This window comes from Cyprinodon variegatus, unplaced genomic scaffold, assembly GCF_000732505.1.
Source record: "Cyprinodon variegatus isolate N-32 unplaced genomic scaffold, C_variegatus-1.0 Scaffold299, whole genome shotgun sequence".
Classification (NCBI taxonomy): domain Eukaryota; kingdom Metazoa; phylum Chordata; class Actinopteri; order Cyprinodontiformes; family Cyprinodontidae; genus Cyprinodon; species Cyprinodon variegatus.
In genome coordinates this window covers 402,572-427,198 of record NW_015150752.1, presented here as the reverse complement: position 1 = coordinate 427,198, position 24,627 = coordinate 402,572, and the positions used below count along the sequence as shown (strand labels likewise).

The 24,627-nt window shown below is 37.3% G+C and overlaps 3 protein-coding genes across 3 annotated transcripts in view; all 3 read left to right on the top strand.

The window, feature by feature from the left end:
- Positions 1 to 16,854, top strand: part of kcp (kielin/chordin-like protein) — a 32,113-nt gene extending 15,259 nt beyond the window's left edge. The window contains exons 19-42 of the mRNA XM_015384008.1: positions 280 to 453; positions 529 to 611; positions 910 to 1,003; positions 3,715 to 3,897; positions 3,985 to 4,155; positions 4,241 to 4,414; positions 4,511 to 4,593; positions 4,984 to 5,157; positions 7,463 to 7,642; positions 7,732 to 7,996; positions 8,949 to 9,031; positions 9,124 to 9,217; positions 9,856 to 10,029; positions 10,111 to 10,193; positions 10,337 to 10,457; positions 10,537 to 10,619; positions 11,240 to 11,339; positions 11,918 to 12,060; positions 12,567 to 12,739; positions 14,070 to 14,181; positions 15,038 to 15,139; positions 15,214 to 15,378; positions 15,472 to 15,772; positions 16,179 to 16,854. Of these exons, the coding sequence (XP_015239494.1) occupies positions 280 to 453; positions 529 to 611; positions 910 to 1,003; positions 3,715 to 3,897; positions 3,985 to 4,155; positions 4,241 to 4,414; positions 4,511 to 4,593; positions 4,984 to 5,157; positions 7,463 to 7,642; positions 7,732 to 7,996; positions 8,949 to 9,031; positions 9,124 to 9,217; positions 9,856 to 10,029; positions 10,111 to 10,193; positions 10,337 to 10,457; positions 10,537 to 10,619; positions 11,240 to 11,339; positions 11,918 to 12,060; positions 12,567 to 12,739; positions 14,070 to 14,181; positions 15,038 to 15,139; positions 15,214 to 15,378; positions 15,472 to 15,772; positions 16,179 to 16,399 (3,536 nt within the window). The 3' untranslated portion in view covers positions 16,400 to 16,854. The remainder of the gene's footprint in view (positions 1 to 279; positions 454 to 528; positions 612 to 909; positions 1,004 to 3,714; positions 3,898 to 3,984; positions 4,156 to 4,240; positions 4,415 to 4,510; positions 4,594 to 4,983; positions 5,158 to 7,462; positions 7,643 to 7,731; positions 7,997 to 8,948; positions 9,032 to 9,123; positions 9,218 to 9,855; positions 10,030 to 10,110; positions 10,194 to 10,336; positions 10,458 to 10,536; positions 10,620 to 11,239; positions 11,340 to 11,917; positions 12,061 to 12,566; positions 12,740 to 14,069; positions 14,182 to 15,037; positions 15,140 to 15,213; positions 15,379 to 15,471; positions 15,773 to 16,178) is intronic.
- A 621-nt stretch (positions 16,855 to 17,475) lies between these two features.
- Positions 17,476 to 23,333, top strand: LOC107090541. Its single transcript, XM_015383969.1, has 8 exons — positions 17,476 to 17,611; positions 19,580 to 19,672; positions 19,756 to 19,887; positions 19,971 to 20,059; positions 20,222 to 20,397; positions 20,532 to 20,670; positions 22,028 to 22,135; positions 23,210 to 23,333. The coding sequence occupies exons 1-8, from the start codon at positions 17,603 to 17,605 to the stop codon at positions 23,331 to 23,333; spliced, it is 870 nt and encodes a 289-aa protein (XP_015239455.1). The 5' UTR covers positions 17,476 to 17,602.
- A 218-nt stretch (positions 23,334 to 23,551) lies between these two features.
- The window catches only part of LOC107090559, a 7,063-nt gene continuing 5,987 nt past the window's right edge, over positions 23,552 to 24,627 (top strand). Inside the window, exons 1-2 of the mRNA XM_015384009.1 lie at positions 23,552 to 23,665; positions 23,841 to 23,964. Of these exons, the coding sequence (XP_015239495.1) occupies positions 23,919 to 23,964 (46 nt within the window). The 5' untranslated portion in view covers positions 23,552 to 23,665; positions 23,841 to 23,918. The remainder of the gene's footprint in view (positions 23,666 to 23,840; positions 23,965 to 24,627) is intronic.

The window sequence follows — 24,627 nt, the reverse complement described above, 5'->3', positions numbered from 1 at the left end:
CAGTAAATATTTTTTGTGCTTTTTTGTTTTCACACGCCCAAAGGAAGTTTCTAGCTTGCTTGGTTCTATCATTTCCTTTGTTACTCATTGTGCACATATGCAGCATTACACCTCTGGTCATATGGGTTTTCTTACAGTAAATATTCACCAAACACTTTGTAACTGAAAAATAGAGCAATGTGATACAGCGTACATTCTTTCTATGTGATGAGGTAGGTCTCTTTAAAAAAAACCTGATCTGTTTCTTAGTGTTTTAAAAACAAATGTTTTTTTTGACAGACTGCTTTGTTGAAAACCGCATCTATGTGAATGGGGAGTCTTTTCCTAACCCCGCGAATGAGTGTGAGGAGTGTACATGTGTTAATGGAAGGAGTGCTTGTCATCAAACACGCTGCCACGAACCTCGATGTAATAACCCTGTGCCTGGACCGTGCTGTCGGAATAACTGCAATGGTAAGATAAAGTTGTAACAGGTTTTTTTTTTTTTTAATTAAGCATGATTTCATCAAGTTCTCTTCTATTACCTAGGCTGCAGCTATTCTGGAGAAGAGTATCCCAATGGACACAACTTTCCTCATCCAACAGACAAATGCAGGACATGCACATGCACAGTAAAAATAAACATTCACAAATATACATATACAAAGATGTTTTTTCTGTTTTTACACAGAGTTTACATGGAATTGTATTCCATTTCTGTAGATTTTTATGGTCAAACTTTACCCTGCCATAAACTTAACCATTTCATCTAAATGAGCTTCACAGCTTAATCCTAAATCTAACCTCTAAACCAAACACGGCTAATTTATTGAGTTCAGTCTTCTAGGCCCCTGATGGTGTAAAGATGGACCTTACACTGTATGCTAGAGCAAGCAAACTTTGGAGCCAAGTTTGTATTTTGTGTTTCAGAATGGGAATGTCCAATGTCTAATGAGGAGATGTCCACCACTGCAATGCTCTGCTCCTTCTATGGTCCGTGGAGAATGCTGCCCCCAGTGTCCAGGTAAGGATGTGAAACAAACAGACTTCAGAAGCTTTAGGCTCAGGACTTACAATGTGACTTATAAGTTACATAAAGCTGGAACATCGGTGGCATAGTTTGTAGCCCTGCTGCATTGCCACAAGAGGGATCTGGGTTTGATTCCTCGCTCAGGGTCTTTCTGCATGGGGTTTGCATGCTGCATCCGTGCATGTGTGGGTTTTCTTCAGGTACAGGAATTTTCCTCACCTGCATAGACGATGCAAGTGGGGACAAATTATGCAATTGGACAGCAAATCATCTTTATACAATTAAACAAAACAAAAAATGACTAAACTTCATCAATTATTTTTTATTTTTGCTTGTAGCACTTTCCGATAGGCTACCTATTTCAGGGGCACTCTATTTTATTATTTGGTATTATTATTATTTTGTCAATAATTATCAATATGACAACTAATTTCATGGTTTCTCTCAAACTGCTATTAAAAGATGTGACCTGTTCATATGAATATGTCAGAACCAAACCAGTTTGCAGATCTTAACATAGCATAGCATTTTTTATAGATCATATGCAAATTATACATGCCCAACTTTTGCATGTGCAAAGAAATTATTGCACAGGCAATTTAACACCTATTATTTTATCTTTTAAAACCAGATCCATGGCTTTGTATTCACAGAATAGAACTGTGGATCTGGAAGATCATCCTCTGGAGGCACAACACTTAACCCTGCTAGTTGGTATTGGTGTTAACGGTCTCTTAATGTAGCTGTGATCTTATCTCTTAGGTCAGGGTTCATCAACCAGCTGCTCCAGAGTTGCATGCAGCTCTTTAGCGCCCCAATTGTGGCTCCCTGGGGTTTTTCAAAAATGTATTTTTTGTTTGTTTTAGCATGGTTTGCAGCAGGTCAAACAAACATTCATTGTTTTTTTCAAATGCTGTAAACATTTCTATAATGAGTCAATAATAATGTAAACACAAATAAATGCAAACATTTCTATCAACAAAGATTTGCGTCATAGCTTGCAACACACGTTTCACTGCTGTTGTAAACAAAGCGGCGGTTGGTCTCGGGCCATTGATCCCCAAGGGAAAGAAACTGAATATAGCGGATGAGAATAGAGGATTCAAAGAACAATGCACCAAATCATTGGCTTTCATTACCAATGCGGAAGGATTTCCTTCATGTTTGCTTTGTAATGAGAAGTTGCCATTCCATTTTTTTCCCAAATCCTCAAAATAAAAATAACACCAAGGAATTCTGGGGACTGATGATGTGGGATTTGGGGGTTAGAGAGCACTGTCAGTTCCTGTTGATTCCTCCTGACTCAATCAACTCCTCCCAACAGAGCATGTCCACCATAGGAAGATTACTTTATCGTGTTTCTATAATTTCATCAATGCAACAAAACCTAATACATACAAAACGCGTGGTGAAGCAGCAAGCGGTAGACTCCACGCGGTGAGAGAGTTCACTGCTCCTCCGTCACCTTGTCCAACTATTGGATTTAAACCTAAAGCACCAAATATCGTACAGCAGAGTACTCCAGGTTAAACGTTTAATCATGAATGCTTATTATATAATTAAGCCCATGTAGTCCTTTTTTATAGTGGGCTAATACACTGAGAGCCCTTGTTGCCATACAAGGCTTATATATATATATATATATATATATATATATATATTTGACTTATACATTTTTGCAGCTCCAGACAGATTTGTTTTTTGGTCCAATATGGCTCTTTGACAAGTTTGGGTTGCCAACCCTGTCTTAATTCAATCACTCCTGCATTCATTTGTTTTTATATCATTGGTGCTCGGTACCCAATCTCTGGGGGGTTGGTGTTAAGCTTTAAAAACCTATAAAAAGCTGAAACCTAAAGGTTTGAAGGCTGGTAAAGGCTAGACTATCCCAATTTCTGCTGATCACTTCCAGCCTTCATTTCTTTTGGGGTCTTCAAAGGACCAGGTCGATGCTGACTGGGTGCTTTGAAGGGTAGATCCCCTGAGTTGGGACATACCCAGAGATAGTTGGTTTAAGTCTAAGTCTAAAGATGTAAAGGAAATGCCTTAGGGGAGCAGCTGAGATTATGAAGAGAAAGAAAAAAGGGAAGAAGGAAATAAGGAAATAAGGAAGGAAAGAAGGAAAGTTGTATGAAATATAAACAGCACAGGGGTGTTAATATGATATTATTAATAAGAAACTATTTCATAGTATGAGGTTGTTTCTAGCATGATAAATGTAATCAAAATAAAGGTTAAGTGTTTGTATTTATTATTTTTTTTTGTATTTTATATACTCTAATAATCCCAGAGGGAAATTACTTCTCTGCATTTAACCTATCCCCTTTGGGAGCAGTGGGCTGCCATTATGAGGCGCCCGCTCAGGGACCCAGAGTAGCAGTCTGTGGGTGTGGGGGATCGAACTCACAACCTCAGGATTCAAAGCCCTAACCACTAGACTGCCACTCCCCAAGTGAATTTATTTTAAGCAGTAGTTAATATTAGTAGAAGACTGAACTGAATAGTAAAGACCATGTTAAAACATGACAAGGAAGGCTGTTGCTTTGGAAGGGCAACATTTGCTTTCAGTAAGGTTACATTTTTAATATGTGATCCTTATGGTTCTTTTGGGTCTTCATAGCATTTTTTATGAAATTCAGAATAATCCCAGGAGTTAATAATGATTGAACAATATTAAAATATATTTTTTGTGAACTTTGCTTTAGATTCTCCATCAGACTGCGTGTTCGAGCGAAGGTCTTACAAACACACAGAGAGTTTCTCCCACCCGACAGACAGCTGCCAAACATGCAACTGCAACAATGGGACCGTTCGATGTCAGCACAGGCCCTGTCCTTTTGAGCCATGCTCTCACCCCATCACACGTGACTGCTGCCGGACCTGTGAACGTATGCATCCGCATCTTTTGGGATCTCAACATGAAATCAAAACACTGTTTCTGTCAACTGCATTCAATTGCAGCTTCTTTCCTGCAGGCTGCTTGTACCAGGATCGAGAAAGAGCCAATGGAGAGACATGGAACGATCCCTCAGACCCGTGTACGGTCTGTGTTTGTCAACATGGTTCTGTGCGTTGTGAGAGGAAACGCTGTCCAGATTCTAACTGCAACCATCCAGTTAGGGAGGACTGCTGCATGTCCTGTCATGGTGAAACAATAAACACCCTAAGAAAAAGAAAGAAGTATCAGAGGGAGACTCTTTAAGATAAATGTCATTTTTTTCATCTGTGCAGGATGTACACATAATGGTAGAGAATATCCTGATGGCTCAGAGTTTCCAAATGACAGTGACCCATGTAGTGTGTGTCACTGTCATGGAGGAGATATCACCTGCGCAAAGTTAATTTGTAATGAAGATTGCAGCCACCCTTACAAATCAGCTGGACAATGCTGTGGAGAATGTGACCGTAGGTTTTTTTTTTAATTCAAATTCCCTAGTTTTTTTGTTTGGAAGTTTGTTTTCTTGGTCATAATGAATGTATTTTACCGTTTTTATTGCTTAGGGTGCCTCTATAATGGTGCAGTCCTTCTAAATGGACAGTCCATTCCTGACCCAGGAAACGCTTGTTCTCGATGCACATGTCAGGTACCAGCAATTCTTACAGAAAATCCTGTTCACTTTTATTCTTATTATTTAGCTTTTTTAACCTACAGAGTGGTTCATTGAGATGTTTGAGAAGCCTGTGTCTAGAAGCTCATTGTTCTCATCCTGTCACCGAACTTTGCTGATGCCCTGTCTGTGAAAATAACCATATTTCAAGACAAACATTGATCACGTTATGTAGTACTGCTTAGTGACTGATACATTACTATGTGTGTGGAAGTTGTTATTTCCAGGGTGTCACTTACTCTGACCAGCAGACCTTCTTAAGTTTAAAAAATGGTTGGGAGGACTTCATGTGCTCAGGGGAAATAGCGTTTAATTGACTTACTGCAAAAACAATTTGGGCTATTTTAACGTGTTTTTGTTTTGTAGAGAGGTGACGTGTCGTGCACGGCCATACAATGCCGTTCTCCACCATGTGCGCACCCAGCTCTGGATGCCTGTGGATGTGGAGTCTGTGATGGATGTAACTACAGAGGGCAGAGCTATTACAGTGGAGAGCAATTCACACATCCTGAAGACCGCTGTCAGAGCTGCTTCTGTCAGGTACCGTCTATGTGTACTTTGAGTTGTACTTACACCTTGGATCTGATTCCTCAAGTAATTCATTCAAACGCTATTGTCGTCTTAGCTATGCTTCAATCACTTTCACAGGGTTTATTAACTAATATAAAGACTTACATAACACTTTTTCACAATACTTAGTGTCACCATCTCTAATTCCTTAATTATTTTTCATTTAGGATGTAGAAGCAATTAGTAAAGTATAAATAAATGCATCTTATAAACAAGTCAAAGTAGCAATGGGTGTGACCATATTAGTAATTTATTTACAGCTTCTCATTTTTATCTCTTTTATCTTTCAGCAAAGTGCATGTTATGTAGGTCTCTGTTTGATGCACTTCCACTACAACTTAAAAGTAAAATAATTTCCTGTCTCTATCAGGAGGTCTATAAAAATGAATCTCTACATTTTAGGGTGACTGTTTACTCAAATGTTCAGTGCTCTCTATGTTAACCCTCAAACATTCAGAGGTTGTTAGCAAAGGTAGAGCCATAGTTAAAGATTCTCTGAAATCTGTATGTAAAGATTTGTCTCATCTACAATAAAAGCAGGTTGGTTTGGGCCATGCTGATATCTAGAGCTGGGCTGGGCAGTGTTCTTTTCAGAAGTATCACTTAAGTACACTTTACTCCATTACTTATTTTTATTCCTACTTCTGACTTCAACTAGTTACATTTTTACACAAGTATCTGTACTTTCTAGTCCTTACATTTTTAAAACAAAGGTTACTCGTTACTCTTGGCTTCAGAGTAATGTTTATAGATATTTTATTTGTGCCATCCAATGCAACATCTAGTGAAAACTAGTGTAATTGGATGAGTCATATAACGCAAACACTCATTGGTTAGCTAAAGGAAATCATCAGCAGCAAGCAGGTGTTCTTCAAACTGCAAGCGTGAATTGTCTATGCCATGCTACAATGTCAGATTTAGAAAAAGATGTTGATATGTCTGAAAGGTCGGAAGCAGGCGAGAGCGTATCGGGAGACGGAGACCAACAAGACCTCCCTCATCCTTGGCCCTATCACAAAGAATTTTTCGAAATAGTAAAAAAATTTAGCTTTCAATTCATATAGTGGCATCTGGCTGTTTTTTTTAAAGGTTACTTTATACTTTTATACTTTAAGTAGTTTTTGGAGCACATTCTTTTTCACTTTTACTTGAGTAAAGAGGTCAAGTTGATACTTCAACTTTTACCAGTGTTTTTAAACTGCAGTATCTATACTTCTACTTAAGTAACAAATGTGTGTACTTTTGACACCACTGAAGATGAGGTTGTTTTGATTGGGTATTTGCCCCTCTGTTGAGTTGTGGGATGACTGGGCTGATGTACCACTTTGCCTGTTGGTTGTGAAAATCTATGCTAGTAAAATATTTGATTCTAATTAATTCTCATCTTCAAATATATCCATGTTTATCCCAAGCGGGGTCACGAGGGGTGCTGGTGCCTATCTCCTGCTGTCTACGGGCGAGAGGCATGGTACACCCCGGACAAGTCGCCAGTCCATCGCAGGGCAACGCAGACAGAAAAAACAACCATTCACACCCACACTCACACTCACACCTAAGGAGAATTTAGTGAAGCCAAATAACCAAATAGTCATGTTTTTTGGAGAACCCACCCATGCTCAGGGAGAACATGCAAACCCTGGGCTGGGAATCGAACCTTCTTGCTGCAAGGCAGCAGTGCTACCCACTGATCCACTAAGCAGCAAATCTTTAGTCATTGTCAAATAGATAAATAGATTGCATGCTAAAATTACCCCAGTTTGGTTTCTTTCTGCTTTAAACTGATGTTTTTCCTGTAAGCATTCCACAACATTTTTGTAGATTGTGTCTGGCTGATAAGAAAAAAAAAGAAGCCTTTCAATTTCAAGCACTATTTCTTGATTATATTACATTAAAGGTATAGAGAAGGATTTTCGCGAATTTTTGAATTCCACTTAAAAAATGAATAAATGCACATGCACGTATCTGCGAGAGGGAACGCCTATTGCATATGAAAGCATATGAGAACATGCAGAAGCCCATTTCTCTTTGCGCATGCTCTATTTAAAAGTTGCTGTTTGCATCGCTCATACAAGCTTACTTTCAAAAAGCCATTTTCCCACTATGTCAGACTCACCACTGGTAAGTGAAAATGGGGACGTGTATGTAGGACAGCCATACGCAAACATATCAGGAGAATGATTGACAATTAGGAAGACCACTTATTTTGATTATCTACCCGGAAAAAAAGAACATCCTTCACTATACCTTTAAATGTCTTTTTTTATTCATTTTACAGAACGGTGATGTAGTGTGTGCCAAAGCCCTGTGTGGACCCGTTAATTGCCAGTACCCAGTGACTCCTCCAGGGGAGTGCTGTCCTGTATGCCCTGAGACGTGTTTCTATGAAGGTGAAGAGTATCAGTCAGGCTCTACCTTTACACCACCCTCTGATCCCTGCTCTACATGTTACTGTCTGGTAAGTCTCAGTGTTGCTGCAGAAAAAAAGAAGCCATCTTGTTTATTTCATAGATCCCTCTTTCTGCCTTCCTCCCTCTTCTTCATCAGAATGAGATGGTGACCTGTGAGAGGAGGTCTTGTCGAGTTCAGTGTTTGCATCCTGTTCCATCTGGTACTTGTTGTCCTGAATGTGATTCCTGCCTCTATGAAGGTGTCGTGCACTCTAATGGTCACACATTCACATCCTTATCCAATCCCTGTGAGCGCTGCACTTGTTTTAGAGGAACAGTTTCCTGTGGTCCTCTCAACTGTCCATTGACGCGATGTGAACGCCCTGTTCTAGAGCCAGGAGAGTGCTGTCCCCATTGCACAGGTAATTTTGAGTGAAACAAAAAAAAATACTCTGACATGTTTTGATCAGTTCAATTTAATTGGGTTAATTTATATAGCGCCTATTCACAACACATGTTATCTCAAGGCACTTTACAGTTCACCAGATCATACAGTATATTGATTAAAAGTTTGCTATCTAAGGAAAACCAGCTGATTGCATCGACTCATTGACTCAAATGCAATCCCTCACACTAAGCATGCTTGTAGCGACAGTGGAAAGGAAAAACTCCCTTTTAACAGGAAGAAACCTCCAGCAGAAGCAGGCTCCCTATGAGCGGCCATCTGCTGAGGCCGACTGGGGTTCAAGGAGACAGAAGCAGAGAGAAAAAAGGGCAACTGTAAAAGGTAGCCCCATCCAGGAAACACACCGCCAGGCATCTGAGATCCGAGCCACCTCCTATGTCAGAGCATGAAGAGAGCACATCCAGCCAGTCACAGTCAGAGAAACAGGACCACACTGAAAAAAGGCAGCTCTCAAACACCTATAAACAAAGGTGTTGATGGCAGCAGCACAGCTGATATTTCCCTCCAGGATGGATTCACAGCCAAACAGGAACAGACGAGTCGAAGCTACTATGAGAAAAAGCAGAGAGAACATAACGTTAAAGATTGAACTAATAGGTTCTGCAGAATGGGAAAATAGAATCTGGCAATACAATAGCAGATGTGTGACATCAGGACAGAATATTTCAGTTTGACAAGTTTCACCACAAACATTTATATATTTAATATAATAGATGAACACAAAGTTTTCTTTTTTTCCACTGTCTGACATCGCACTAAATGTTCCTTATTTTAGATCAGTTAGCGGAGTGCAATATCTTCTCTTAAAATATATTGTGACACATTGCATTTGCCAATGCTGTTTTGCAGTCCTTATTTGGGACCTTTGAAGATCTGACCTAATTTCTTCTCTTCATCTGTGGTCTCAGAGTGTGTGGTGAATGGATTCACCTATTATGAAGGACAATCATGGACCTTGGGTTCAGATCCCTGCTCAACTTGTACCTGCCAGGTTTCTATTTATAGTTTTGCTTCTAATTCTTCATCTTCCTTGTAGCTCTTGATATCCTTTTATTTGAATTCTACTCTATTTTAATTTTCCAGAAAGGTAAGGTGGATTGTGTACCTCAGGAGTGTCCCAGCTTGTCCTGCCCTCATACGGTGACTGATCCAGGTTCCTGCTGTCCCCGCTGTAGAGGTAATCAAACTAGCATAAATAATAATAAATAATACTGTGGAGGTTGTAAGCAAGAAGTAGTCTTTAGTAAGACTACAAAATAGAGTCTGGATTTCCCTTGATGGCTTACTCCTATCAAATAGTTTTCTGATCATAAGCAGATATTTTTAAGAGGTTCAGAGTATGAGGGTAGTCTCTGGAACTAACCAGAGTTACCTTTTATTTTCTAGTACCTTGAGATTACCTTCTGGAACTTGCCCTGTATTTTCAACAATGTACTAGATATTTAAACTTAAAGCTTTCTAGAATTGACCAGGTCCTATTATTTTTTGAAAGATTAGTTTTCGTAACTTCTCAGGCACTTAGTATATGAATGTCTCTGATTAATTTAACTGCTCTGAAATGACTTTATATTTTTCCGAACTAACTTATGCTCCTGGAATTTACTACATCACTCAAATGGTACACTCCTGAACTTACAGGGGTGCTTTTGTGATTATAAGAGATTTCTTTCCAAAAAATTGAATCTGTTATATATATGGAACACTTTTCAGGAAAATTCAGACACAAAATGTGCTTGTTAAACTTTCAAGATTAATCTCTGTTCTGTGAAAGTATAGTACATATTCTGTATAATTACCAAGGTTTTTATTTTTCAGGTTGCGTGTATGAAGGACAGGATCATGAAGACAGCAGCAACTGGTTAGCAAATTCTACCCCCTGTACAACTTGTATGTGTGTAAATGGAGTGACCACCTGCTCTGAAGTAAGCTGTGTATCTCCTTGTGCCAACTTAATCACAATGCCTGGGGAGTGCTGCCCAGTGTGCGCCGGTGAGCAAATTTTTTCTTCACTTTATTTTAATTCAAACACTCATTTGGGGTAATGCTTTGATGTTATATGTCTGTGTGAAGATTGCGTATTTGAGGGCAGAGAGTATGCTCCAGGGGAGAGTTTCCATCCTGCCAATGATCCCTGTCAGGTCTGCTCATGTGAGGTAAGAAAAATTGTTTTCTTTTTGCAACTGTCAAACCCATCCATCCATCCATCCATCCATCCATCCATCCATCCATCCATCCATCCATCCATCCATCCATCCATCCATCCATCCATCTTTCAATCAATCAATCTGTACTTTAGGTGATGCCAGATGGAGAGCACCATCTGAAGTGTTATAGAGAGCAATGCCCCTGTTTGGTGGACTGTCCCAAAGGTCACATCTTACATCCTGGACCAGATTCCTGTTGTCCTGTCTGTGCACGTCAGTGCTTACCCCGTGTAACAAAAATTATTTTCACACTCTTGATCAGTGCCTCTTACATGTTGTATTTTGTTTCTAGAACCACTCACTAACTGTACAAGCACAGAGATTGGCAACGAGCTGTTGGCAGCAAATGACCCCTGCTTCACCTGTCAATGCAAGGTAAACTGTGGCATCATTTGATTTTTTCTATTAGGAAAATGTTTGTTTTAGGTGGTAAATGTTTGTTTGCATTACCTCCACCCATTTGGTTATAAGAATAGGTTGCACATGCTGTCTGCTGGATTGCAAGTGACTATCATTTTGCACCTTCAGCCCTGTGTTTACAAACTAGTTTGCACCTGCTTTAAGACGGAAACCAAGCTCAAATGTTACAATGTTGTAATATTTGAGCTGCAGAAGCAGAAGGTTTACATGCAATGTCTATAGTAGGTGCACATCAAGGCGTATCAAAAGGTGTCTCAAGCAGCAGGAAACAGTGCATCTTGATGCATCTGAGCAGCTGAAGCAGCACCTCATGAGCTTCTGAGTATCTGAGGCACATAATGCGCTTCACAAGCAGCAGATGGTGGAGATGGAACAATTGAAGTTTAAGGTTGTAATGTGGCACAATAGGGAAAAGTCCCAAAGGTGGGAATACTTTAAGTTGTGTGAAGATATGCTAAAATATAATAATACAATTCTCTAGTGAACTTATATAAAGGATTTCCATTTCCCTTTAGATATGCCTGTTCAATATTGGCCACAGTTGAAAATATTGAGCTAACTCTGGTTCTGTGTAGGAACTGACTTGGACCTGCCTGCATCAGACCTGTCCAGTGCTCAACTGCCCTTATGATGATCGCTTCACTCCCCCAGATTCCTGCTGTCCTGTGTGCAAAGGTGAGAGGTCATATTATAAACTGATGACACCAATGGAAGTTAAAAGTATAGTGGAGGATGTTCTTTTTCCGGGTGGATCATCAAAACAAGTGGTCCTCCTAATTGTCAATCACTCTAGTGATATGTTTATGTAAGGCCGTCCTACGTGCTCGTCCCCATTTTCACTTACCAGTGGTGAATCTGACGTAGTGGAAAAATTACAAATCTTCTTTTGGAAAGTAAGCTTGAGTAAGCGATACAAACAGCACCTTTTAAACGGAGCGTGCACAAGGAGAAATGGGCTCATGCATGCTCTTGCACTTAATAGGCATTCCCTCTTGGGAGCAGTTGCAGGGTTGTGCATGTGCAATTTTCTTTTTTTAAAGTGGAGAGGGTCTTATCAAAAATTTTTAAAAACCCCCCGAAATACCTTTAAGCTTCAAGGAAAATGCTGCAGTGAATGCCAGGGTCTCCATGGAAGCAAACAAAATAAGCACCTGCTGCTGCGAAGCAAACTGAATGTCCGATTGTTTTTATTTTTTTTGTCTGTGTCTTTGCATTAAAATAATACTTTTTCTTCATGTGGACCAAATCTACAGATTCAAGGGAGTCTTGTTTGTACCAAGGAACTATGTATAAATCCGATGAACAATGGGAGGTGGATGAATGTACCAGCTGTACATGTGTGTCGGGAGACGTCCACTGTCGGAGTCAACGCTGCCCTGCTTTCAGCTGTGCACCAGTGAGTTGACAGTTTTATTCATTCAGTCTGTATGCGGTTGCATTGCTGGCCTAAATGATGCCATGATGCCTCTTCAAACTAAACAGACAGGGATTTTTAATATGCAAGATTCTTATGTTTTTACTTGAAAAGCTGAAACATTTAATTATGTGCTCATAATTGCTTGAAGCTGCTGCTAAATTTGTCTCATTGTTATTTTCTTCTAAGCAGCAATTTTGCACTTATTCATCGTAATTAATAAACAGAAATAGCATTTTACTCAAGTTTTCTTTTAGGTAAATTTCTAAACTTTCCTGTTTTGTTCACATGAACTGTAGACACCAAAGGTAATACAATTTAGATAATATTTTATTAATCAAATGAATGACGGTTAACCAAAGAAAGTAACCTTGAACATACTTTAAAAGTAATTTTCAACAGGTCAAAGAAGGATACTGAGTGTAGACTTGTTTAGCTTTCTTTGATCTAAAGTGTAATCACTTTAATCTCTCTTTGTTTGTTGACAGGATGAGATGCCAGCAGTCGTTCCAGGTTCATGCTGTCCACGTTGCCTTTCTCGTCCAGCAACCTGCATAGCTTTCGGTGACCCTCACTACCGCACCTTTGATGGACGAATGTTTCATTTCCAGGGGACGTGCACGTATATCTTAGCAAAAGACTGTAAAAGTGAAGACTTTAGGTGAGAGGATCACATTTTTCTAGATCTTTAAACTATTTCCTCATCCAGAGATTCTCAAACTTTCCTTGCTGGGCCCCTTTTTGGCTTACAAAACATTATCCTGACCATCCAAATCATATTAAAAATGCAACCACAGCGATTTAAAATATTCTTCTATCATTATTCCACCCGACTCTGATTGACTGATATAGTCATTCAGTAGAAAGATTGGGAGAAACATCTTTGTGAAATAAAAGCTGACATTTTAAAAGTTATATAAAAAAAAAACACACCTGCTGGAATTAAATATAAACTCATCAAGAATAATTTCTATTATTGTGATACATTTTATTTTAATTAATTATTTTTAACATTCACAGTAATGAACTGAAATTTTACTTGCATTCAGTTATTTTATCATTTTTTTCACATTATATGATTTAATTATGCAGTTTAGTTGAAAACTAGCTCTACCCCTCCCCCTGCAACACACCATCTTCACCATTAAACATGTAGTGTTATGCTGTAGGGATCCTATTTTTCAGTGGAGACAGGGAAGCTGGTCAGAACTCATTACAAGATGGATCAAAGCAATATAGTCTGAGGCTTAAAAAGACCTACAGATGGGGTGGATATTCACCTTGGAGCAGCACAATACTGAGCATAGAGCTAGATGTGATGTTATGTGATGCTTTAGATCAAAGCAGACATTACCCAGGCCATAGCAGACATAAATCACATTAATATGCTGTGGCAAGATTTAAAAAGCAATGATCAAAACAATATAGCTCAACTTGAGATATGTTGCTAATAAAACAATTACAGTAATGTCTGGGTCTAGATGTTCAATGCCTGTTATGTAGGCTATAAATATGCAATCCACTCTTTAAAGATAATACTTTAAAAAAAGTATTTGCACAAACTTAAAAGCTTTTGTCATTTTGCAGTCGTTGTAATGTATTGTAATATAGGCCTAAAATAAGTTTTAGGGGATGTGCAGTTATAGTTTTGGTAGACACTGTTTATGCTCCCTGATGATTGTTTTGGTAGACTGTTGACAGTGATCAGATAGGAAATGTGCAGATAGATAAGGCAGACAGGTTTACGGTATAGGTCTCCTGGTTGGGAATTGAACATAAGAAAGCTGCAAGAAGAAATAATATCCTCCATAAGGGATGCTTGCTCTGCCACTACGCAGGCACAGCCTCTTTATTTTATTTATTTTACACCGTTTTGGTTAAGAGAAATATTATGGGTTTCAGCCTTTCTCCTTATTTTTGAGCTAAAAAATTTATTTTTGATTTATGGGCACTGCAATAAAAAAAGATTTTAAATGTGTTTCTTTGTGCAGTGTTCTTGTTACAAATGATGATCGTGGGCGTAAAGGAGTGTCCTGGACCAAGGAGGTGACGGTCTTTATAAGCCATGTCACTGTACAGCTGCTCCAGGAATTTGTTGTGAAGGTTTGTGTTTGATGACTGGAAATAAAATAATCCGTTTTGTTGCTTTGAAAGAACATTTAAAAAATCAGGAAACTGTAATTAGTTACAGCTAATTTTATTGGTTTTCCTCAAGCTGTAACTTTTTATTTGATTTCAGCTGATCTTTTCCATTAAAATTATTATTTTTTTTTTATTATTTTCTGAACCATGAATATAAATTGACAAAAAAGGCACATATTATATTGCATATATTTCAAACACTAAATACATAATGCATTTGCATGATTGGATATTTCAGTTTGATCCGACGCATATATTGACAACATTGACAGGATTCAGTTATGTGGTTTTTACAACTGTAGCATTAAGCAGGAGCGACTTTATGCCATTATTGATCTTTAACACGATTAAAAACCTGAAATATCTCAGAGTTTTAAAAATGTCCTCCATTTCATATCTCAGATATTTCACTAAGACATCCCCGTTGTATACGTGTTATAGACATTCCTATTCTGAAACACTGTGCAGACCGCATTAGCTGTAATGACCATCTTGCCCATTGTTTTGTAGCACAGGCCACACTCATTTTGAAATGCACAGTTCATGAAAGCAAATTCAAGTTACAGCATGTGGTGATTTGATACTATTACATTAGACCTGAAGTAGATATTTACATGGCAACTAATTGTTTGTGTTAATTTTATTTACATCATAAGGGATTTGTATTCTAGGTAAAGTGTAATAACTGGTTTCAAATCATTAATACAATTGTTAAGTTGTAAAATTAGCTTTATTTTGTCCAAATGACATGGGAATTTAACTTCTTTCAATGTGCAATATGTCTACTTAGCTGAGTTTTTTTTTTTTTTTTCGTTAGGTGAATGAGGAGGTGGTGTCATTGCCTTTTCTTATGGAGCCATATCTCTATATAGAGCAGCAAGCCAACACTGTCCTACTCAACACTAATATTGGATTAAAGGTACAGAACTGCCGCAAATCTAATGTAAAATTCATTAAAATGACATGCTCAAATATCTTTTGGTTTGCCTTCAGGTGCAGTGGAGTCCCCGTTCACACCTTGAAGTCAGCGTGCCAGGCTCCTATGAGGGTCACACCTGTGGTCTTTGTGGAAACTTCAACAAGTATCCGCAGGATGACTTTAAAATGTCCACCGGCCAAATCTCCACATCAGAGTCGGAGTTTGGCAACAGCTGGAGGGTATGTTTAACAGACTGAATGAAGAGAAAACTAACAAAGTGCACACACCACTAAGGTATCAATCATCACGCTTCTAAAAACCTCTCATTTAAGATGACAAGTGGAAACCTTTCAGTCTCCTTGTGTCGTCCCGGAGAAGACATTAATCCCTGCAAAAGTGCAGGATTCCAGGCCAGGAAAGGAGCCAACACCCGCTGTAAGGTTCTCAAGTCTGCACTCTTCAAGCCCTGTCACAGTGTTGTTCCACCTGAACCATGGTATGGAGCCTGCGTCTATGACCAATGTGCTTGCGGGGCAAACACAGATGAGTGTCTGTGTGACACACTGGAGGCCTACGCCAGCCAGTGCAGAGAAGCAGGAGTCATCCTGCAGTGGAGGAGCGCATCACTGTGTGGTGAGTAAAACCTATTCTTTCTATTACTTTAGATATTTCTTTTTACCCCTTTAATGAATAAAAATATCTTTTTAAAGGTTCATTTTTTTATTTATGTTAATTATGTATCATTATTAATTTTGATTATCTGAAAGAAAATATGTGTAATAGAAAAACAAGGCAGAAGAATTCTTTATGTGTTCTGTTTATCTGACTACATTTGAAGACATGTTACTCAAAACTACTTTAAAAGGATACAGGACATTAGATATAAGTTGTTTATTGCATGTTTTCTGTGCACCTGGATTCCCTAAGGGTGCACATAAAAAAAATAGCCTTTTCCTCTTTATACAACAGAACAGAAAATCCTGCTCATCCTTTTACATCACTGTTTTTAAATATTTGTCTTTTTATCTCCCCCTACCAGCTGTGGGCTGTCCTGTAGAGAGGGGCTTTGTGTTTGATGAGTGTGGCCCTCCGTGTCCTGTAACGTGCTTTAATGTGGACGTACCACTGGGGGTGATAGAGAGCCACTGTTTCAAGCCCTGCATCCCCGGCTGCCAGTGTCCTGCTGGTCTGGTTCTCCACAACAACTACTGCATTCAGCCAGAGAAGTGTCCCAAGATCATTCATGGCAGCCCCCAGTGATGCTCCAACCGCTCAGCTACTGATGAGCGCCTGATGATTTGCACAAAGGCACGCTCAGCTGCTTCTCTGTTCAACCTCAGAATATACACAAAAGATAAGGGTGCTTTATTCAACAGATGTTAACATAATGACTAAAGAAAAATATGTTTTTACAAGCACTGAGTATTTAAACCACACATACCTTTCAAATGTATTGTTACACATTTATAAGATATTTTCTATAAATATGCAAAAGTATATTTAGTTAAAAATGTGCAATGTCTGACTGTATGTAGAATAATCTCAGGTTCATTTCATTTTATAATTCTGAAATAAACTAAATCACGACAAATGTTTTAGTTTTCCTGTTGATTTATGCGTATATTGCTTTCCAGGGATCAATGCATTCCTGATATTCTGCTTCCTAAATGTTATTGAGAAAAGATCCCTTTCAGACACTAGGAAGGAAATTTGACTTATTTAACTTTAAGATGTGTAGTTGGATTAATAAAGCCATTGAAATCAATTTGATTGAAAATGTATTTAGTTATGTCTGTTTGTTTTCATCTGAGAGAAAATACTGAATAAGAAGAAAAACAGAAACATGTAGCTTGATGTTTCATCTTGATATTTTAGGTATAAACCACATAGATAAAAGGTGGTTTTGCTTTAAAACAATAACATATCTCAAGCAGGATTTGACATATTAAACTGAAATAGAAATGTGTTTCTCCTTTCAATGGTGGGGGATAATGTTCATTTTAAAGATTTCTATAAGAATTCATTTGAATCTGGCATGGATGTTGCAGAAGAAGCAGCAAACTCTTTCAGTAACATAAGAAATTAACAGCCTTCCCTTTAAATTCTGTTTTACATTTCACTTCCCTATGTCTCCATCTGCTGTTAACTCAAACACCTTTTGTTTCTTGGTAACCTGATCTGGCTGCTGTAACCTTAGTAATGTTCTTTATAATTCATCAGCCCAGAGTGGGGAAAATATGGAGGAGGTAAGATGTTTTAACAACCCTTCTGGTTCTAAGTTTTGTTTTGTTTTTTCCTACAAAGCTCCAGGCTTAGATACATGTGCTCTTGCAGGATTTTATTACCGCACTTTACCAGTGTCTGGGTATATCAACCGGAGCTGAGCTTTCTGCTGAAGACCTGAGTGTCCTTTTTTGCAAAGTGTTTCATGTGTCGTCCAACAGAGGTGAAGCTGAAACAGCCATGAAAAAGGTAACCGTTCTTAAATTTAGTCATGAACATCATGAAGAAACAATTTATACATCCATTTTTCTCAAAAAATGAACCCTGGGCAGAGTAAAATCATCACTGTGGAGAAAATCACTCAAGCCTTTGAAGAAGACAATATACAATTATCAATGAGAAACAGCTTCAGGGATAAACACATTCATGCATGAACTATGATGGCTTCACTCAATGTGTTTTCCTAAAATGTTTCAAATCTTTAGCCGTGAACATTTTCCATTCAGTTGAAAAATGTGTTTGGAGGTAGAAATACAGTTTAGATGTGACAGACAAGGGCTGAAACAGTTCAGATGAATAATGATGATACAATGATTTTGGAAATAATTATTAGGTAATTTAGTAAACAATTGAAAATTGCTGAGACATCAACAAAATATGTATAGAATTTGCACTTAAGATTAATAACCTTCCGTGTAATCAGGTTTTAGCTTCACCTGGTTCAAATCAGTAAAAAATCTATAAAGCACATTTTGCTATTTGATTATTATCTGATATTATCAATCAGTTGGGAAAAAATCAGCAGGTTAATAAAAACTAAAAATGTGGTATAAATAGTTTTGCACTCAAATTATTGCGAATAAAGGTACACCGTTATTAAGATGGTTCGGTAAAAAAAACAACAACTTTATTTTGACTCTTCACCCTGATTTGTCCACAGGCTATTATTTTAGGACTCTTTAATCATCTAGTGATCTGTATATTCAGATCCACAGTGATTCTATAAAAAAAAAACAGTCTTAAAACAGTTAAAAATATATAAATGAGCCTTTAATTAAGTTAATAATACATAAAACTGGTGAATCTGTCATTACAATAAAATAACACAAAACAAGGCAGGCTGTGCTTTGGGTTGTCCTGAAACTCCATCAGATTGTAAATCTTCAGCTTCATCAGCATCTTTAGCTGCTTTAGTCCCTGATCTCGGCCACTATTACAGCTATCCCAGTTGTCTATCCCCTGCAACATCCTCTTGTATATCTCCATATATATATATATATATATATATATATATATATATATATATATATATATATATATATATATATATATATATATATATATATATATATATATATATATACACCCCATCTGTAGCCCTTTCTGAAATATACTTCATTCTCATAAAATATCAATACATTTAATGCAGGAAAAAAATATTTTATTATTCTTCAGAAACAGACACTAATTTTTAGGTATTAATTGAAGAGAAAGTGGTAGTATTGCTAATGTTATATAAATCTAGTCATTGAATTCAGGATTTGCAGGATAAAATCTGTGCATTTCCAACATTTAATTGTACCCTCATTGTGAAACATTCACTGTATGAGGTTCATATTATAGCAGGACCTAAAAAACAATTTCCTGCAGTATTTCACAAACTACTGCAGCTGTTTGAAGGATAGCAAATTAGATCATGTTAAACAAATAATTTTACCTGAAAAGGCCTTTCAAATCTTAAAGAGTAGGAAACATAATAAAACCCACTTTACCAAGAAATTTAACGCAAAGTATATAAAACAACATATATACTCATCCAGTGTTTGTCTAATTGAAACATAAAAAAATGTAATTACAGAAATAAAGTAATTTGTCTTAAAAGTATGAAACTTACATCCAGATAGATCTAATAAACAGAAAACACATGGAGAGTAGTATACATATACATAACACAATTTTTTCTTGAAGAAATCCTAAACGAATATATGGTGACAGAGAGAAAAAAAACATATATGGAATGGAAATTGGTTGAAAACACTTTGGCATTCAGCATTTCCCTTCATAATACACGTAACAACATGCTTTTTTGCTGCTTTAAATAGTTTAATTGCTATTGTTTTGTGATTTTTTTTTTTTTAGCATATAATACTCAAAATAACCTAGTTAACATGAAGCAATAACAGTGGTAGTTTTTTGTCAGAACTGTTTGTGTTTCAGGTTGCAGGAGGGGATGAAAGCTGGTCCTGTGCCGGTGCAAATGTTTTGGATGTGCTCTTGGAAATGGAAAGGGAGAAGGAAAGGAAGAAAAATGTATAAGAATTACACCTTTTTTCATGTCAATTTGTTGCTTATTACTTTGAATTTATTGCTGAGAATATGTGCCATTTTCCCAGCTTTACTGGGACAGCCAGCTTCTAAATATTGGGAATCTTCATAACATGTTGCAAAATGTACTCAGAAGAAAAGCATACAGCTCTACATCAGAACTATTACAGCAACAAACAGCTAAAACATATATTTCCCAGGTAAGTCGTTAGATGTAACCAGAATTCTTTTTTTTTTTTTTTTTACTGTTCCACTATTTTCAGGTTTTATATTTTTGACACAGGCTGAGAAAGTTCTGGGGAAAAAACAGTTCTGCAAAACAACAGCAAACACGAATAGGCTCCAAAAAGCAGCCAAGAAGCGCTGGGCGAGGTGAGCAAGTTTTTACAATTATTCCCTTAGGCAATTAGTGTACAAATATAACATAGTGTAGGTATTCCAAATGGAATCTTTTGACTCCGTTCTAAAATTTGCTGTGTATTCTACTTTGATTAACAAGGTTTAAGAGACAGAAAACTTCTTCTTCCTCCTCAGACTGGCATCAGAGGGTGTTCACACTATTTTGCCCTCCATGTGGTGCAGCCGAAGGTTGGGCCTCAGGGGTCAGACATGGGGCTCGATCTCCATGTCAGATATCCTCTTTCTAGTGGAGTGGAAATATGATGTTGTGACTCACTTTCTTTATACAGAAATGCTTCAGGAACACCACAGTAAGGGCACGCCATTCTGACCTGTGCTCAAAACGTGTCATGTCATTTTAACCTTCAAGTGCTGACGATAGCTTATTTAGAAGGGTGCTCCAGATGTGTTCCTGTTTCATGAGTGTTTCTGCTGATTTCCTCAGCCCAAAGTGTTTGGGAGATGCTGCTTCCCTGGCAACAAATAAAGGAAGTGGAGTCACTGGGAACTATGGCAGAGGAAGCTTTGCAGTCTGATGACATGCTGGGCTTGGCTTTCCTGCCTGGAGCTTTCAGGATTTACAAGTAAAAGACACATGCCAAGTCTGCAAATATATCTTTCCCCTCTTTTGAATAACAACAGACTCTTAGCTTAACACACCTCTCTGCAGTTTCTCTGCTGTTACACACTCATGACCAAAATCAAATAAATTAAAAAAGAATCCCAAAGCAATAATTAATCAAATAAAAATAAAAATAACTCCAATTGGGGAACAAAAGTTAAAATGATTGAATGTGTTTTATTTCACATAAGATCTCATTCTTTTAAAAAGTCTGTTAGTTAATGATTTGATTTGTGATAATCCCTTTCACCAGGTCCATACTCTAAATTTTAAGATGAGTTTTTAGAGTTCCCCTCTGATTTGGTGTTGAATACTGAAAGGGTCATCATAGTAAAGGATTTTAACATCTATGCTGACATTGAAGGGAATAGCTTGAGTGCAGCCTTTAATGCTATCTTAGATGCTATTGGCTTTGTTCAAAATGTGAATAGTCCCACACATTCTCATTTTCACACTTTCGACCTTGTGCTGACATATGGCATTGAATGTGAAGAAATAGCAGTATTAACTCACAACCTTGTTCCTCACTGACCGTTTTTTAATAACCCTCAGGATTACTACCCCAAAAGAAAGGTTTGACTCTAGCATATCATTATCAGATAGTGCAGTTATAAATTTTAAAGAATCTGTTTTCCTTTCTCTCTCCTCTGTGTCGCTGAGAAGTGCTGCAGGGGGCACCAGTTTAGTTTATTCCCCTTCGCAATTCGATGATTTTGTTGATTGGGTTGCTATTTCTCTGCATACTGCCTTAGACAATGTAGACCCTTTGAAAAAGAAAAATATATATATATATATAAATTTTGTATTTGGTGTATTCCTCTGTGTTAGTGCATGTAAAATGACAGAATCCTTCATTAATGTGGCCAATTTGAATTGATGGTATGGAATGTTTTAAACACATTTCTATTTGACTTTATAAGTTTCAAAGGTTTGGTATGTTTATAATAATTTTACTTTAAAAAAGCAAACTTTGCAAAAGAAAAAAAGGGAAAAAATAATAGGTATAATCTGCTTAGGATTTTAAAGCATGTTTCACCTCATTTTAGTAATAAAACAAACCTGATACAGACAATAAGAAAATGTGAAACTTTAATTGTAATGGTGTTTTACATATGTTCCATACAAACCTCATCTGTTCCATTGTTTTAAAAAATATCACCATTATATTTTGTCTCTAAACATGTTTTGCATCATCTGCTATAAAGTTCATTAAAGCTAAATAGAAAACAGTAAAAATTCAAGTAAAAAAGAAAAAAAGTTTGATATGTTTTTTATCCATTAATGTTGGTACTGTATTTCCCGTGTTTGCCCCGCTGCAGAACAAGGTGTTCAAAGCTGGACCAGTCCTGGTCAGCTGTTGCTCTCCTGAAGGAGTTACACACTTTCTGTCAACAAGAACAAAATGAGCTGATGGTTCTGGGCCAAAGGTAAATAATGACTTTATTTCATGTCTCTATTTTGAGAAGAACTTCTTAGATAATTTGATGAATTTTCTCTTATTACAACCACTAAGGAAACGCAAGGTTGTAAATTATTTAAAAAAAGGAACAATTAGGACACATGGTTAAATATATATTTTTAATCTAACGCTAAAAAGGAGACACTGTAATTGCATTAATACCCCCAGAGAACATACTTTGCAATGTTACTCCTGTTATTTTGAAGTATGCCTCTATTGTCATTGTAAATCTAGAAAAATAGACTGTTTTCTACATTTAGGTTTGGGCTTTGACCGAGAGTCATTCTGACACCTGAATTTGATTTAATCTCAGCTATTCTCTGCTCATTTCTGATTGATCTTCCTATCAACTCTCACCAGGCATATGTGCCCTGCTTAAAAAAAGTTCAGGGTTATGTACAGTTTCCAACCTTATATGCAGACATTGTTTTTTGAAGTTTTGGTATCATTTGTCCAGAGATTTTCTGCACATTTACTTTATTTCTGAATGGTAACCTATGATTTTCCGTCAATGGTGGCTTCTTCCCTCACCTTTTTATACAAGTATGAGTTCATGAATGCAGTTGGTATTTGGACAAATTATCCCACCCAAGCTATGGGTCTCTGGGTCACATTCACAGAGGTATATTGAACCCTTTATTTTCTTCTCAGATAAAGATAATCTTGTCCTCATGTCAGCTTGGGTGGATGATAATGTTTTTGGTAGGATTGCAGTTCAGCCATACCCTTTAGATTTTCAGATGATTGGTTTAACTCTTGTCCTGCTCAAAGCTTAGGATATATATCACTACTTGAAACATCTTCATCACCGACTTTGCTGTTTTCACTCTTATGTTCTTTTACAAACCTCTTTATTTATATAAGGGTTTTAGATTAGAGGGGCAAAAAGCATGTCACACGTTACTGATTTTTATTTGTGGAAACAAAAAGTCAAAAAAATGCATTTGAGTTTACCTCCACTTCACCGATAATGAAAAATTATACAATGCATCAAGTATTAATCGTGGACAGGAGTTAATCAATGAATCTTCTTTCCTTCCAGATTGTGTGATGAAAGTCTGCAATTGTTGTGTCTTCACATCATTCTGGCGATTTATAGAGCTCAGAGGGAGAAAGTTTCCTACAGCGCACTGCTAGCATCTCGTCAATCCTGGGAGTCATGGTGAATTTCCAAAACTATTTAAACAGGAACAGGTGTGTAGGAGGACAAAACGGGTCAAAACCAGAAAAAAAAAATGGGTGAAACTCAGGTTTTCCTCTGGCAACTTGTTTCATCTCTTTTTCTTTTTTTTGTTTTTGTTTGATGAAGAACATTGTAACTGCAGTTCCTGTTTACATTTGAATTCTCAACATTGTTTCTCACGTTTACTCATATAACCTAAACTTTTTTTTTAGGCCCCAAGTTTTCAGGCCTTGCAGGACAGAACAAACTACTCTGTGGCTACAAAGTGTAGATGGAGGAGAGGAAGCGGAGGAGCACTTCGAGACACTAGAGCAGGTACCTGCTCCAGAGCAGCCAATGAATGGGTGTATTTTCTGTACATTAAGAGACTTTTCTTTTATTCTTATTTTCTAAAGTATCTTCCCTTTTTTAGGGTAGATTAAAGTAATTGTAAAATAGTAGGCTACTGCAGAATCTTTTCTTATTACTGACGAAATTATAACTTTGTCAGAGCACAGAGCTGCAGCTGCTTGTATTGACTCAAGAAAAGGAGAGGAAGCACCTGCTCAAGTTGGTGTACGGGATCTCTATGGCAGATTTACAGGAGTCAGATAGGATGACACCCACAAAAGAAAGTAAGAATTGTTCTATTCATAACTCATTTTCATTCTGATACCCCACAATTGATCAAATCAGAGGATTGTATGTTTCTTATAATTCTTATAAAGAAAAATATGTTTGTTTTCTTGTTTTTGGAAAAGGATCTTAAAAGATTCCAAACAAAGGATGTTAAATTGAAAACTGAAAAATGTTTTTGCGTTTGCAGTAAGTGGGCGTGTTTTGGCTAATCTACCAAAAGTCTGGTTGTCCCTTTAAATGAGCATATTGAGTGGGATGCTTGTAGTTTAAGAGTGATAATAAAAGAGAGATGAGGATAATAGTGATGTTGTTGGAGGTAATAACGATAGTAATTATTTAAAACATATCAATGATAATCCTAAATACAATTTATAGTGCACTTCACATAAGTAGCCTATCTCAATGTGCTACAAAAAAAGTAAAAAATAAAGTTATGAAAATAACTAAAGTTAAATAGAAATGATTAAGACAAATGTGTTACCAAGATTAATGTTTCTTTTTACCACTCTTCCGGTTGGGGTGACAGATAAAGAGTTTATAGAATGGGATAAATTAATTTCGAGATTCATTTGGCAAGGGAAAAGACCAAGGGTTAAATTAAGAACATTACAGCTGGCCAAGGATGGTGGAGGCTTAGCCCTTCCTTGTCTGAAAAGTTA

Bases quoted from the DNA above. Each gene is read 5' to 3' on its own strand.
- LOC107090541 (XM_015383969.1), top strand. The intron at 19,888-19,970 runs GTAAGTCGTTAG...TTTTTGACACAG, and splicing joins CTAAAACATATATTTCCCAG to GCTGAGAAAGTTCTGGGGAA. The intron at 20,398-20,531 runs GTAAGGGCACGC...TGATTTCCTCAG, and splicing joins AATGCTTCAGGAACACCACA to CCCAAAGTGTTTGGGAGATG.